Genomic DNA, 16,497 nt, shown 5'->3' on the forward strand with positions numbered 1-16,497 from the left:
TCTTCGTTAAAAAAAATGCCACAAGAAAAAGTGAAAAGTGAAGTTATGGACTATAGACATGAGAAAAGTACTTTTTCAATTAAAAACTAAAAAATAATAAAAAAAACACAAAAACTCAGAAGAATCTTATAGTTCAGAATACTAAATTAAAAGCTGTAAATCTTAAAATTTACAAATTTGAAAAAATAAAAGTCTTGAACGCATATAAAAATATGAATCTTATCACTGTTAATGATGCATTAGATACATATTTTGTAATGCCATCAAGACTCTCATGGTTTTCAATTCGTAAATTTCAAGTTTATCAGTTTTTAATTTAGTATTTTAACTTAGTATTATTTTATTTTCCTTTTGGTGCTGTTATATATTTATGTGATAATTAAACGTTCTCTTTAATTTTGGTTGTATTTATATAAACAATTCTCACAAACAATTAAACTTTGCTCGTAGTTCACTATAATGTTAATTTTTGCTGCTCAGCTTGCGCAACTTTTAAGCACTGACTTTCATTTGTCTGCATTTAGTTTGTTATGTGGAAACTTTTTGTAGTCACTGTTGCAAGCTGCATGACAATTGTTATGTGGCTGCTGCTGCTGCTGTTGGTGTTGTTGGTTGCTGTTGCCCCGAAAAACGGCAAGGGCATAAAAACATTAACAAGAGAAAGAAAAATTTAACTTAATTGCCATGCACAAAAATGCGTGAGGTAACACGCCCCTCCCCCAGTCCCTGCCCCTTCCTCCCTGCCCCTTTGCCTCCTTTTCGGCGCTTACACTTTTGCTGACTGCCATAAAGGGGTGTTATTGTTGTTGTTGTTCGTGTTGTTGTTGCCGCCAGCGTATTTGTGGGCTTGCTTGTGGTTGCTTTGCCAAAGAGAGAGAGCAAGAGAAAGAGAGGGAGAGGAAGAACAAGGGGCAGTTGGGGAAGGAGGAGTGGCAGTCAGTGGGTCTGTGCTTGGCGTGCGTGCGCCGTGCGATATAATTTATGTTTCAATAACTTTCGAAACTCATTGAAAAGTCGCTTATGTTTGCTTCAATGGTGGCAGGCAACAACAGCAACAACAGCAACAACAACACAAACAAACAACAACAATGCGCATGAGAAGAATGTTAAAAGTACAACAATAAATTGTTTGGATTTACTTATGCTGCTGTTAGAGTGGCAAAGGAGAGGGGGTAGAGGACGGAGTGGGGGGAGGGGGGCGGAGCGCGAAGGGCGCGATTTTCTACCAGCAGCTGCCATTTGCCATTTTACTCAATTTTTATTGTTGTTGCACTTCAGCGACCCGCTTTGTCTCTCTTTCTCCCTTTCTCCCTCTCACTCACTCGCTCTGACTCGCGCTGAGTAAAAAAACTCGCTTAAGTTGCGCAAAACTTTTGCTATTTTTTGTTCACAATTTTCCTCCAGTTTTCTCTTCACGTTCCCTCGTTCCCTCGCTTTCTCGTTCTCATTCGCTTCTATCTAATGTTGTGCTGAATGTGTTTTGTTTGCCATTTGCTTGGCTGTTGCTTTTGTTGTCGTTGTTGTTTCAGTTCTATTTTCATTTTGTGCTTTTAAAATTTATTTGCAAGTTTTCTAATTTGTACTTCACTCCATTTTATTGTAATATACAATCTCATTTGCGAACGAAGTGCCATATCTCCTCTCTACCATGTACATCTCAATCTAAAACAAGAGCAACAGCAACAGGCAGCGACGTCGACTGCGACGTCGACTGCGACTGCGATTGGGAGTTAGGTGTCGCTGCCTAGAAGTATGCAATGCTTCTTTTTACTTCTTTTTTTTCGTTTTATTCGCCCGGCAGCAGTATAATGTCTCTGCTGCCCTGGTGCGCATATTTATTAACCGCACTGTTGACTCTCTTTCACGTCGCTCGCTGCGGCAACAACTTTGTGTGCAGCTTGTTGCTGTTACTTTCAACGGTTTACCGTTTACTGTTTTGCTGCTGCCGCCGTTGCTGCTGATGCTGCTCTCAGTTTGAATTTTGTTGTCGCACCTTTTCAGGAATTCTGTTTACATTTATTACTTTGCGCAAGTTTAAGTGAAAAATTTCCATAAACATTCTTTTAAGCGACATAAAGTTTTTATTAAATTTTGCTAGAAATCCCTGACACGATGATATCAGCAGCGACATCAACAACGGGGCGAACAACGACAACGACGACGTCGGCTACAAATAGAGCTGCGGAATTTACAACTACAACACAAGCGTTTGCTTTAGATTTAAACCCCCGAGTTCTCTCTCTCTCTCTCTTGTTGCGTCGCATCGCGTTGTCCTCCTTGTTTGCCAGCCCCTGTTAAGACAGCAGCCAAGTGGAGTTGCCACACACACAGTACGTTACTCTTGCCGTTCTCGTTGTCGTTGCCGTTGCACGCAGTTCATAAAAATTTTGCCAGCCAACGTGACATGCACAAAGGCAAAAGGACACATGGCAGCAACAGCAACAGCAACGGCAGCAGCAGCAACAGTAAAGTCGTATCATAGTCGTAGTCGCAGTCATCGTAGTCGTTGCTGCTACAGAATGTGGCATAAACTTTGCCAGCACACAAAAACGGGACGCTTGTTAACCTGAGACCCCTGTTTTGTGTGCTGCTTCTGCTTCTGCTGCTGTTGCTGCTGCAGCCCCCTCACAGGACATTAGGCGAAATTCAATTAAAACAAGGATATATTTCGCTCAGGCATACCAAGCTGCCCCCGCTCGTGCCTCGCCCCCTTCCGTCTCTTCCACTTCTTAAACAACACACAAAAAAATGCGCTTAACTTTTACACGCGCTTCGCTTAGCGTTCTGTGTTGTTGTTGCTGTTGCTGTTGCTGCTGACAGCGCGCATACGCCGCGTGTGCCGCCATAAAACGCTTAATTTGAGTGGCAGCCCCGCAGTGCAATCTGAGAGAAAGAGAGGGAGAAAGTACACACACACACTTGTATTGTATGTGAGTACATCGTAAAGCAGCGCTAGTTTATAAGCTGTCAGTGCTGTCGTAACAGTGTTGTGCGCACTTTTGTGATTATCGCAGCTCAAATTCAATTGCAATTGACTCATTAAATGCCGCTCATTATTCATACTGTCCACAAAAACCAGCTAATTTACGTTAAGCATTTTTGAATAAGGTCAGCAGGGGCATTTGAGAGCGGTGGGGAGGAGGAGGAGATTGTGCAGCCAACCAAAAGCTGATCGAAACCGCAACAAATGACAAACGATGCGAAAATACACAACAAACAACAAGTAAAAAGGGTTCACTCACACACACACACATATACAAATATGTATATATTGAACATGTATCTCAATGCAATGTACAAATTTATAAACAAAACGAACAGCAACAGCAAAATGTAAAATGCAAAAAAAAGAGCAGAAGGAAAATCAATGAAAATGAAAACCAATTAGCGGTTAACCAAACTGTTCAAATTTGGAAATGGATGCAGTCGCGCATGGCCATAAACAACAATAACAACAACAAGAAGAACAACAACAATGCTAACCGGCTTCTGGGCAGAGGAGTTAAAAGAGCAATATATGTATGTATGATATAGCTAACAGGGGTCAACTGGAAAGGTAAACGAGAGGTGACCGAGATTTACCAGAATAATAATCAAAGTGTGGTCAACAGAGCCAGTGGCAAACGTAAAGCTCAGGGTATATGATTTTAAATTGAATATAATAACCATAAAAAACAATCATATTACATGAGGGTTCAAAATAGGGTCGATAAGCAACAGCAAAACCAAAAAAAATAAAAACTTCCTTTAACCTTTAAAAATAGACAATCATTATTCTATTTACCTTTACTGCCTTTGCCAATTCCCAAGTGACACTTAAACGGATTTATTGCTGTTTATGGCTTGCAAAATTCATATCATCATTTGCTCGCATGAAACAAACATAATTGTTACAAGTAGCTAATATCGATTGCAAGTTTCGAATTTTGCGATTTTCAGCTCCGAAACTGAAATTTGTAGCATACTTTTCAGCTGAATTTTATGCTCTCATTTCATGGAATTGAGTTGAGTTTTCTGAGTATAGCATGTGCTCTAAGAATACGTAATTTACTGTCCAACAATTCTCAGAATGCAAAACTGTGTGGGAGACTCTTTTTGTGGCTTTTCAATGTAATTCAGGTCTATTTTTAAACCGAAAATAAAGTAAATATTGGCATAAGGGAAATGTGTCAAGATTGCACCACACACCACACTGTCTTAATTATCGAATTACATTTTAATTACAGTTGGCATTCATATTTAACAATTTCATAAAAGAATTCCGAGAAGTATTGAGAGAACTGAAAACAAAAGGCATACATATTTGATATATTCGGGAGCAATAACTAAATCTGAAGCTAAACTCAATTTTCTGAACATTTTGTAACCCTCGAGCAAAGAATTCAATATGAAACGTACAACTTTTTCTATTACCCGCAATGATTCTAGATGTTTTTAGTAATATCATATTGTTTATTCATTGTTCAAAATTAACTGAAGAACAAATTATTTTTAAAGTAATGGCCTCAAATTGAACATTTATAAGTCAACTCTAAATGCACTGCTAATGTAAAGCCTTCATTCGAAATTTATATGGAAAATTGAAAAAAAAAAAACTTTTATAAAATATGTCGACGACCGTCTCGAATTATGTTAAGTATTCTTTACTATGGCGCAGTTTAAGCTTCAAATACGAAAATAAATTGCAGCCTTAAGAAGCCCATGATAAAAGATTTCTGTTCTAAATTCGTCAATAATATTTTGTAGTCTATACGTTTGAATTTTAATTGGTGAAGAATTCGAGAGAAGAACCTAAAATTCCATTACTTTACTCCTTAAGGACATACAGTTTAAAAGAAGAAGAAAAATATATCAGATTGTCAGACAAAGCAACTAAGACCCCATTGCTGTAGGTATTTCTTTAATAACTAAGATAACTTTTATCCGAGCGCAATCAAATTTGTAGAAATCATAAACAACTGCAGTTATTATTATCTTAACCAAAAATCTAGCCTCAAAATATAGCTTGTTATTCAATATAATTAAAGTTAAATTAATTTACTATACTTTGTTATTTTATATAGGTGCAAATGAAAAATTTTCAAAATAAAATTTACTATTTGTAAGTAACATAATAATCAGACAACCCACAAAATACTTTTAAATGATATTTTTAAAATCCGTCAATATTTTAATGCAAGTAACTAAAGCTGACTTAACTCTGTTGTTCTTATTGTCAAAATTCCCACATTTTTTCATTCCTCTTTTAAGCACATTTCCTTTGTTCACACTTGAAAACGGAAGGAAATTCAAGAGCACGTGCTTTAAATTCGCGGGGGCTCAAACCGAACATTTTAATTTGAATTTGTTTATCTTTTGTTTTATTGTTTGTTTTTGGCAAACTCACCTGGATCTGCGTGTCGTGGGATCCTTCATGACCATTGCCTCCGAGATATCGCCGTAACGGCCAAAGTAATCGCGTAAGCTCTCTGCAAAAAAAAAATACACACACAAAAATGAAGAATGAAGAATAAGAGAAGTGTAACAAAACACACAAAGCGGTAAATTCCGAGTGTGTGTGTGTGTGTGAGTATAAATTCGTTGTGCTAAATAATCAATAAGAAGTTTATGAAATGTCAGGGAGCAGTCATCAAAAAAGTTACTAATTTTTGGTTGGTTTTGGGTAACGGACGGTAGCACTAAAGGTCTTCATAAAATTTGCGCGTTCGGCCTGCCGCAATAAATAAATGACGTCGTCTGATACAGAAGTGAGAAGAGGAAGGAGAGAGGGAGAGAAGGAGAGGGAGAGTGAGACCCTTTGTCTCCTTCCACCAGGCGAAAGTCAAACCCAACTCTGGAAAACCCCAATTGCTGGACATTATTCACATGCACACGCTTTCCAAGGCTCAACAGGACGAACAGCAAAGGCAGAGCAGGAAAAAAAACCAGAAATGCTCATTCCAAAGGCAGAAGAGGAGGAGGAGGAGGAGGGGGACAGGGAGAGGGGGCATTCATGGCAGCTGTTGTCTGCGGTTTTGCGAGCTAATCTGGCAGCCAGCGCGAGCACTTCAGTGGCACGTACGCACACAAACGCAAAACTGAAGTTATTTCAACAAAATTGCCAGACAAACAGCGAGTCACAACGAGAGTGTGTGTGTGTGTGTAGGGGGAATGGGGCATGGCGCATGGGGCATGTGGCATGTTGATGGGCCCAGTTACCAGTTGCCAGTTGCCAGCTCTCTCTCCCTCTGGGTTGCTGCGATTTAATGCAGCACAAAAAGCCGATAAAGTCATCTCAGCCAGCAAAAGAAACCCTAATCCAGTCGAGAGCTGAGCAGAGCAGAGCTGAAGCATCACAGCAACAGCAACAGCAGTTGGAGTCGTCGTTGCGTCATAAATTCAAACTACAATAAAAATTCAATAAAACAAACGATTTTTTTTCTTTGCCACCAACAACACACGCACAGCAACAGCAGCAGCAACTAGTTGCGCCACAGCTTGTGTATGTGTTTTTCTGTTGTATGAGTGGGAGTTGCATGCAACGCGAAACAAGTCGGCAAATGCGTCGCGTGATTTACATAAGTATGCACAATAATTATGAACAATAAAAAACAATTTGTTTGCTTATGACAGTTTCGGTGCCATAAATAACAGCAGCAACTGGCTGCATAGTCGTCGCTTGGTGTGGCATGCCACCAAAAACAAGTTGTGTGGCCAGGGAGGTAGGGGAGGGGAGGAAAACACCCTTTGATTCTCTATCCTGCTGTCCTGACTATGCGTGTGTGGCATGTAAATTGATGGCACACCATGTAAGAGTGTGTTTGTGTGTGTGTGTGTTGCGTTTGTAATGTGCATGCCCCATGTTGCATGCTACACACTTTAAGTTTTAATGGGGCGGCTCGCTCGACATTTGAAATTGAATGACCTGCCAATTAGTTGCAGGTGTACAAAACGAACGAAACATTTCACAAAACTTCAGTTATTTCTCGATGGTGTTTGTTTTTTCGATGGTGCCAAAACCGTTGAGGCCAAAGTAGCTAAAAGTTAAACACCCTATCCAACATTCCTTTCAACTCGATTTATGCACTACACTTTGTGTATGGATTGCATTCGTTCTTAGTTGAGTGTATTCAATGCTTTCTGACAGCATTCATCGCTGAATGCAAGTGTAAACGAATGTCAAGTTGCCAATTACTTTTATGATTCACATGCATTTTACGAGAACAAGAAATTTCAATACCTTTCATAGCAAAAAATTGATACCGAATATCTCTAAGTGAAAAAAAATGTTTAACTTGGTATTTATAGAAAAAATATTACAAGTATTCCCATTCAACAAGTTTTAGTCAAACTCTGTATCGAAATGGAAAAAACATAAAACATAGTTTTAAATAAAGTCTCCTACTTTTGTTTTGGCTTATATTTATAGCTCTTTTATACGAGGAGTGCTATTTAAGTTTCTGGCCTAGGTGACTTGACCATATTAGGACCAATTGACTAATTCTCAAAAAAAAAGTTTGGACTCTTCTCGCTAAAAGCTCCATACAACTTTTTCATGTGTGACCATGTTTGATATCGATAAACGATTAATGAAAATCCTCGACTTGGATTATTACTACAAGAGTGATGCTACTATAAACAAATGGATTAAATGAATACAAGAGAGATACAAAATGTATTTATTAGAAGGCTAAAAATGTTCAAAATAAATTAAAAATATAAAATTAAATAAGAATGCTTGAAAGGGGATAGAAAAATGAAATATAAGTGCAAGACGCAAATTTAATTATCTTTATAAACATAATAGTTATTTTATAAATGAATAAAAATCGGTCTATTCTACCAATTTGTAAACATTATCCTAAATCAAACATCAGAAAATAGTGGAAGCCATGATAATTTAAATTTTAAGTACAGTTAAATTGAGAGAAATCTTTTGGAAAAGAAAATTTGTTGTATTATATTTAGATTTACATTTGTAATATAAGAGCGATATGTAAATTGAATTAAGATTAAACATTTTGAATCGAAACAAATGTCTATTACTTCACTTTTCTTGTAAATAACTAAAATACCTCTATCCATGAAATTCATAATAAATTAAGCAAGGGATAATGTTTTAAGCGAGATTAATTTGTGTTTTTGCTACGAGTGTACAATATGTCTGTAACATGACTTGCCGTAACATTAAATTGCATTTACCCGTCAGCTGCATGTGTTCCAAAAAGCGCACTAGTTAAGCTAGTTTTAATTAAAATCGCATTTGCGGCAATCGGCACTTTTGTGCACTTTAGATAATTCCACTTTAGATATTCAACTGGTTTCCGCTTTGCTCGACCTTCTTCAAACCTGTTTGACATGTGTGTCGTTCTCTTTACTTTTTCGTTCTACCCTCTCCACTCTCCCCCCCTCTCTCTGTCACTCTTTGCACACGCATTTGCTTTTGGCTGCTGGTGAAATGAAAACCGTGTATCCTTTTTGTCAACGCCTTCTCTCTTTTGCGGCCCCATTCTCTCGATGTCGTCAGCTTCTAAAGCGTTTTGTGTGTGCGCTGCTCATAACTCAATCAACTGCCCCGAAATTAACTGTCCGTCAACCTTTCATTTACCTTTCTAACCCACTTTGTCGCCATAGTTGCTACTGTTGTTGTTGTTGTTGTCGCTATTTCGGCAGTTGCATTGCACACTATTCGTTTCAGCAGCAGCAACAACAACAACGACGACAACGACAACGACAACGAGCATTTCGCATACCCAAATACCTTTCCGCCCAATTAACCATTTCACATTTCTCACAGTGCATGATGACTGCACAATCTGCCATCTCGCTCACGCTCTTGCCCCCCCTCTATCTTGCCCTCTCTCTTCTCGCTACTCTTCTGTGTCCTGCACATTCCGCACTTGCATCGTTTTGTTCGCTTTCGTTGCGACTGCGACGCTCATTTTTGAGTGACAGCTGCAAAGTTTGTTTTGCATTTCATATTTGCGCGCTTTTGCTCTCTCTTTCTCCCTCGCTCCCACACTCGGTGTGTGTGCTCAGCGACAACTGTCACTTGACCAGCTGTCAGCAGCGTCCCCCTCGCCCCATTTCATCCGCCTCTTCAGCCACCGTACTGAGCCAATAGAAGAGCTAGCAAACAAAATAAATGCGCACATGCATAAAGTGTAAATGCGAATAAAAACACAGCGAATAAAAATGAGAACAACACAGAACAAAAACAAAAAAAAAGGGACGAAATGGAAAAGAATGGAAAAAAAGTGGACAACAAATTAAAACGCGGCAAAATAAAATTAAAATTTATTTGCTACTGTTGTAGCAACAACAACAACAGACATACACAAAAATACAAAATAAAATATGAGAGAGAGGAAGAGAGAGAGACAGCGAGAGAGAGTGAGTGAGAGTAAAACGACAACAAAATATATTGTTGTAACGCAGGCAGAAGCCAAACTTGGATTTAATTAAAATGTTTACCACAGTCATTTCATTTTCATAGCCAGCAAACATAAATTTTGAAACGCACAGCCACAACAGCAACAACAACAACAACAATAAGAGTAACAACAACAACAGCATCGAGAGAGTGTTGCGAACCACAAAGCGAAACAGCTGCAAGAAAATGCCCCAAAAAACCATTAAACTTGGCCCAAGCACAAACACACTCTCATACACTGATACTTCATATATACTACCTTCCATATACATATATAGTGATTTCGACCCGAACTCAATTCGGCCAATTTTGATTGTTGCAATTCGTAAGCAAATTCCTTTTAGCATCATAGCAAAAATAAAATGAATTTGCAGGTAATTAGTTCAAGCAGCTACCACACACACAAGCACACACATACACACCCATATATATAGTACACACGCACACATGCTTAATGTCAGCATTTATACCAAATCCATTTAGTAAAATTATTTATAAGAAAAGTCATCTCTCACACTCCCTTCTTCTTCTTCGTCTTTTTTGTGCTTGGTCCAAGCTTAGGCAAAACCCAAAATCCGAAATCCGTTTGCGGTTGCAGGCATATTAACCCCTTAACGTTTGCCACACTTCCCCCTATATTACATCCATCCCCCACTCCCCTCATGTGTATGTGTGTGTCAAAAGCACAATGCTGAAACCATAAATTTATGTGCTTTCTATTGTTTTTGCCAAAGAAAGCGGAAGTTGTGTGTTTTCTGTGGCGCAACAACAGCAACAAAAACTATACAAAACAGCCGTAAGAGCGACAGAGAGCAAGAAAGAGAAAGAAGAACTAGAGAGAGAGAAGAAAAAGGTGTGCGCTAAGGGATTTCAATCAATTGTGAACCGAGGCAAAAGCAGCAACAGAAGCAGAAGCAACAAAAACTAAAGCTCAGCTCTCAGCTTGTTTTGTTTGAAAACGCAAATTGCTATTTTGTCTGCACACACACACACACAGAGTCAGAGGGGAAATAGGGAGGAAAGAGGGGCGGCCGGGGACCTGCTACGACTGGTGTAACACATCCCGGTGCCGTGTGGCATCATTTTTCATGCGCTCCAACAACTTTTGACAAAGGTCGGTCAAGCAAGTCTTAAAAACTTTGCGACAAGACAACGCACGTTTCATCTCCAGTTCCAGCTCTCCATCTCTCCACTCTTCACTCTCCACTCGTCACTCTCCGCACTCTACTTCCTCCTCTATTTCTGCTCACAATGCCATCTGCATCTGCGTCTCTCCCAGCAAGCCAAGCAGCTTTTCGCTTAGTGAATTACGTCGACTTTAAGGGGTTAAAGTTCAGGCCGTAGTGCTACACCGGGTAACAGTTGTCGCTCTTGGCTCTTGGCCCTAAGCCGTAAATAATAATATTTAGACAAAGGCCTCCACAAGAGCGTAAACTGTCAACTTTACCGCACTGACGTCCTGATGCCCTAAATCCATTAAGAAATTTGCTGAAAGTTATATCGCATCACAAAACGCGTTTGCTCATATTTCATTCAATTTAATTGATATTACTTTTGTTTTGCCATTTTATTCAATCTACTGTTGAAATAATAATATTTTTCTACATTTCATTTTTATTTTTAATTTTGTATTTTCCTGTCTCCTTTTTTTTTTTTGTGTTGGTAAAAACTTTTCGATAGTCTGTGGTCCCAGAGGTTGTTGTGTAATTTATAGGCCCCCTCGGTACAACAACATGGAATTGGCAAACGAGATTGCTGTCAACCTTTCCGCCAGGAATTTTGCACAAGATATTTCTTTAAATAAAATACATAGCCAAAAAATTTATATTTTTAAATGCACACACGACTGTAGATTAGAGAGCATATGCAATCGCAAAAAGTTTCAGCTCCCCGGAGAACATTTGATTTTTGCGCATTTCCGCACAAAACGCAACGCAAAAATTAGCATTAAAACTCGGAACTTTTTCGCAAAAAAACAAGAGAGCGAACTCTAAGCTATATATAGCAAGGGGCTTTTGGAACGTGAAAGAGCAAACCTTAAAAGTTGTTTACATGCGTCAACATTTCCTACATTCATTTTTTCTTCCTTCCTTCCTTCTTTTTTTCACCTGAAAGTTGAGCTTGGAGAAAATTTTTGCCTAAGTTGGCGCGATTTATGGATAGAAAAGTCATAAACTTATGGATTGCCTTGACTTATGTAGCACTTACGATAATTGCATTGAATCGCAGGCACACAAAAAAGGCAAAAAAGAGACGCGTAGGCAACTTTGCATAATTTATGTGAGGCAAAGTTGAAACGACGCACAAATTAAAATCAACGCACAAAATGATTGATGAATGGCCAAACAGTCAGAGCGAGGGGGAGACAGAGGGCAAAGGGGAATGTTGTAAGCGGAGCTCTTTTGTTTTCTGGGGGCAAAGTCATTTAAATAGTTTTGTACAGAAATTGGAGACAGACTGAGGAACTTCGATAACCGATAGTGGGTAAAAAGCAGAAAAACAATACACGCATACTTATGCACATATATAAATAGGACAAGGTAAACTGGGTGGGAATGTCAAAAATCAAAGTCCAAGCTAAAGTGCTTGCGAAAACAAAAGCCAAAGAAGTCGCTGGGCCAAAACAAAAGGCGGCCAACAAAACTTTCCGACGAGCACAAAAGCAAAGGCAAAAGAGAAAAGCAAACTTTCAGTCAAGTGAGCGAGGCCTGCTTATCTAACAAATACCCCAAAGAAGTCTGTCCTCCTTCCTCCACCCACCTCAACCCCGTCATCAGACATCAGCATAACCTAACCGGGAACCCAAGTGTACTAAGAGACGACGACTTGAACTCTCTCTCTCTCCGTCTCTGTCTCAGTCTCTGTTGTCGTGGATGTGGGCGCATCAAAAGCATGCTAATGTCCAGCACGCTGGCCGCAACCCAGTGTATGAAGCATGAAGGAATAAACTAAACTAAAAAAGCAAAAAAAAAAACATAGAATAGAAGGAAAAGTAAGATGGAAACGCTGCAGATTCGAAGGCAGATTCGAAGGCGAGTGCCGAGAAGTCAAGCACGAAAAAAGGGTCAAGAAATGAAAGCTTAGAGCAGCTTGAGAGAGCTCTGATATGCGAATCAATTGATTTTGAGACCGTAACCAGAGAAATGGAAAACCCATCGACGTCCGCGGGTCCGAGGGCGGAATGCAAAGTTTGTTTTTGCGAATGCAGTCGAATGGAATAAATTTTTCGCAGCGCCCAGGTAAATCGTCGTGGAAATCACTGAAGGCAAATTAAAAAGTAACTCACACAAAAGCTGAGCGGGGATGCGAGATGCGAAATGCGAGAAAAACAAACCGAACTCAAGTCAGCTATGTAGCAGATATCAAACTGGTTCGTCGGTAGGTAGGATAGTCAAGTCAATTGGTAAACGGAATAAGTAAGAGCCGAACAAAAGGGTCAAGCGTTGGAAGGGAGGGAAGAAGAGAGTGAGGAGAGGGAGAGAACTTGGTGTCAATAAACCAAAAAATGCGACGCTCAATGAATGAAAGCGTCTTTTGTGTTATATTATTAGAGAGAAGGTTATTTTCTGTATAGAGCAAAGGCGTTTCACATTGCGTATACGTATTTTGTGTGTGTGTGTTTGTGTTTGACCTGAGCAGCTAGCGCGCGCTTCTAAGGATTTCCTTATAAATTATTGTGAATTTATGCGAATCATTTCCAGTTGGATTGCGAGCAACCAGCCGGGGCTCCAAGTCAGCCACCATGGATTTTAACTTTATAATTGAATCCATTACTTAAGGAACGTGCAGAAGGCGACGCCAGCCAAAAATTTCGATGTATTAAAGTGTTTGGCAGGCTCGCTCCCCAAGAAAAAGGGGGGAAGAACAACAACCGAAGTCAACTCCCTCAACATTGATTGCAAGCAAGAAAGTGGAGTGTGAGTGAAGACGAGGCGAATTAAGTTTTTGGTTTGTTGGCTACACAAAAACCTCGAAATAAGTTTTAATTACGGGCATATGATGGTGGCCGATAATACGACTAGAGAGTGAGAGCGCCAAAAGTTTGCAGCCAAGGCAACCGGCGTCGCTGCGGCGGCGGCCTCGAAGCCGTTGACTGACTGAAAAATTCTATTATAATTAATAGCAGAAAATTATGAAATTAATGCAAGAAACACACACACACACACACATACACATACACAAGCACAGACAGAGAGTGAGACCAAAATTGGATTCATTAAAAATGAAGTGGGTTTTTCCAACGAGCCAAAGGCTTATCCCAAACAAATTAGAAATGCTGCAAAAATGCACAAAAGGGCAAATGGAAAACTCAGAACACAGAACACAGAACTCGACAGGGTTCAACACGCAAAAGGGTTGCTAGAATTGGGTTAACAATGGTAATAATAATGGGATCTACATTTGAAAAAGAAAACTCCCCAACAAACCAAAAAAAAAAAAAAGAAAGAAACTTGAAATTATAAGCATAATGGATTAAAAACTGATTTCACTTCAAATACAATAATCAGCGATTGCAGCGATGGACACATAAATTCAACTTGACTGAAATTTTAAATCTTTATGGCGAGCTGAATCTATGAGGGTTTCTTTTTTTTTTTTAATTTGATGAAGCAAGTGTTGAAAGGGTGATATTAAGACACTTTTGGGATTATTGAAGATTTAGACGAAACTTTAAATCAGACTTATTTTAATGGAAGAAATGAATACATTTTTTAAGAATTCCTGCGACAAACTGAAAAGTGGATTTACTTTCATTTAAGAATTGGTAATCAGGCGTAATTAAATTAAATATTTTCTTAATATACCTAAAAAATATTTAAATATACCGGAGGCTGTATTAAGTATATCGATATAGTATTACATACATTCAAAATATTCCTTAGAGTACAACATATACAATTGAGTTAAAAATATACCATGGACTGCAAAATAAACCAAATTGTCAAGCAAAGCAGCAGCTGTTTTCTTACATACAAAATTGTTTCTTAGCAAAAAATACCAAAAAAAGATTACAAAATATACTAAATAATCAATCACAGCAGCAGCTGTTCTTTCAAATACAATATTATTTCTTAAAAATTAATTTTTATGCAAATCAAAAACATTATTGTCATGAAAATTAAATAACATTTATCTCAAAATCCCGTGTTTTATTGACGCCTTGATGTAATCTTTAAGCTAATCTTACATATTTGATCAAAGACTTGTAATTTTGTATTTTTTTATATTATTTTTAAAAATTCAGCTTAAACTTTTTCAAACAACTGAAGAATAGTATCTTTAAAATACATTTACTTCGATTAAAGAATCCATAATTAGGTAAAGTTAAAGCAACTAATGTTTTTTTCTTATTTATAAATAAATTATAAATAATTTTAATTTAGCCTTCTCTCTTCATAAAAGATTTTACCCAAAAATTACTAGCTAATACTTATTTAATCTTCGATTGTATAAATTTACTAACTCGATATTAGTTGATTATTTCGCAATTTACCAATATTATTTCATAATTTCTGTATTGGCATCACAAATTGAATCATCTGCGATACTTTCTCTAAACACATTTCTCATATTTTGCACATGGTGAATAGAGCAGCCAACAAAGTATCTCTTTAATTTGAGTTGTGAAAACAACTTACTCTCAGCTGAAATATCAACAAAAATAATAATGATAACGGTCTGCTACAAGCACACGAGGCAAACTTTTGTCAGTGCCACATTATACCCACTTGATGCTTGGCTATATAGTATAGTATATAGTATAAGCCACTCGGCAGCCACTTGGTTTCAGCTCATCCAGTGGCTGCTGCTGATGCTGATATTCGTCGAACAACTTTCAACTTTTCACGCAATTTTTCATACTAATTACCAAGCAATTTAGTTTTGTGTTTACACACTCAGCACGAATAAATGGAGGGGGGAAGGGGAAGGAGCTGCTCCATTTTGTGACTGTGACTGGTGGCAAGTTGATTGGCATTGGCAGCGGCAGGTGGCCGCCTCATTAGTGGCTTAACTTGGTGTACAAAATGCCGCACTTATGGCAAATAGCAACGACGACGACTACGACAGCATGAAACATGAAAAAGCCAGCGGGAGCGGGAGCGGGAACAAGGGATGGCGAAAGCAGCATCAAATTGACACTTAACCAAAGCGCAAAGTGTTGGCTGACCAAGAGTCTGAGAGAGAAAGAAGAGAGTAAAGAGAGAGAGAGTGTAGCAGCCACACGTTGACCAGCAGCAGCAGAAGCAGCAGCAGCAACCAGGAAGCAAAGAGAAACAACATTGGCGCTGGCAACTGTGTAAACAAAGACGAGAACAACGACGAGGACAACACATACACAGCAGCAGCAGCAACAGCAGAAGAGTGACAAGCGACGAGACTGACTGACTGGCTGCCACACACAAACACACTCACACACACACACACACATGCGTCAGTCGGAGGCAGCGACAAAGCCAAAGCCGTGCTGAGAACGTGGAGCAGCCTTTAAAGTCGGTGGTGGCACTTGTTGGTGTCCATAAGCTGCTGCCTGGGCAAACACAAGCAAGCAAACAAACCCAACTAACAAGCCATAAGATGACAGCCTGCCAGTGACAAATTGTGCCAAATCGAAATGGTAAACAAATGCCCAGGCAACACACACACACACAGGGCACACAGGGATCACTCACTAGCCAGGCATTTCTTTTTTATCATTCTTTCTCTCATTCACTCTCTCTCTTGCTTTCTCTCTTGCTTTCTCTCTTTGTTGGCCAGTCAAATATGCAAATTTTGCACACAGCTGTTAATTTGCGAAGCGAGCGAGGGGAGCAAACAAAAAAATATGAGCAACAATTGAAAAGAGCAGACTTGCAGAGCTTGTAGGCAAATCGATAGCATTACATTATTTATGCACAGCAATCAAATGTGCCACGGGGCGTATGCGCAATGCTACATGGAGATGGACTTTGTCCAGGACGCGCCCACGACTTCTCCCCTTCCCCTTCCCCCTACTTCTCCCCTTTCTCTTCGCCCTGTCGCGGCCACTTTGTGCGGCATTAGCTAAACAAATAATCATTACTTTTTCCATTTGTTTTTGAATGCTT

The 16,497-nt window shown here is 39.1% G+C and overlaps 1 protein-coding gene across 7 annotated transcripts in view; it reads right to left on the minus strand.

The window, feature by feature from the left end:
• LOC133841326 (RNA-binding protein Musashi homolog Rbp6) overlaps positions 1 to 16,497 on the minus strand; it is a 227,264-nt gene that overhangs the window by 140,748 nt on the left and 70,019 nt on the right. For all 7 annotated transcript variants that reach the window (XR_009894287.1, XR_009894288.1, XM_062273722.1 and 4 more), the window contains exon 4: positions 5,387 to 5,468. Coding sequence is in view for 5 of the 7 variants with exons in the window: in XM_062273722.1 (XP_062129706.1) it covers positions 5,387 to 5,468 (82 nt within the window). In the remaining 2 variants the exon portion in view is untranslated. The remainder of the gene's footprint in view (positions 1 to 5,386; positions 5,469 to 16,497) is intronic.

Source organism: Drosophila sulfurigaster, chromosome 3 (assembly GCF_023558435.1).
Source record: "Drosophila sulfurigaster albostrigata strain 15112-1811.04 chromosome 3, ASM2355843v2, whole genome shotgun sequence".
In the NCBI taxonomy this organism is placed as follows: domain Eukaryota; kingdom Metazoa; phylum Arthropoda; class Insecta; order Diptera; family Drosophilidae; genus Drosophila; species Drosophila sulfurigaster.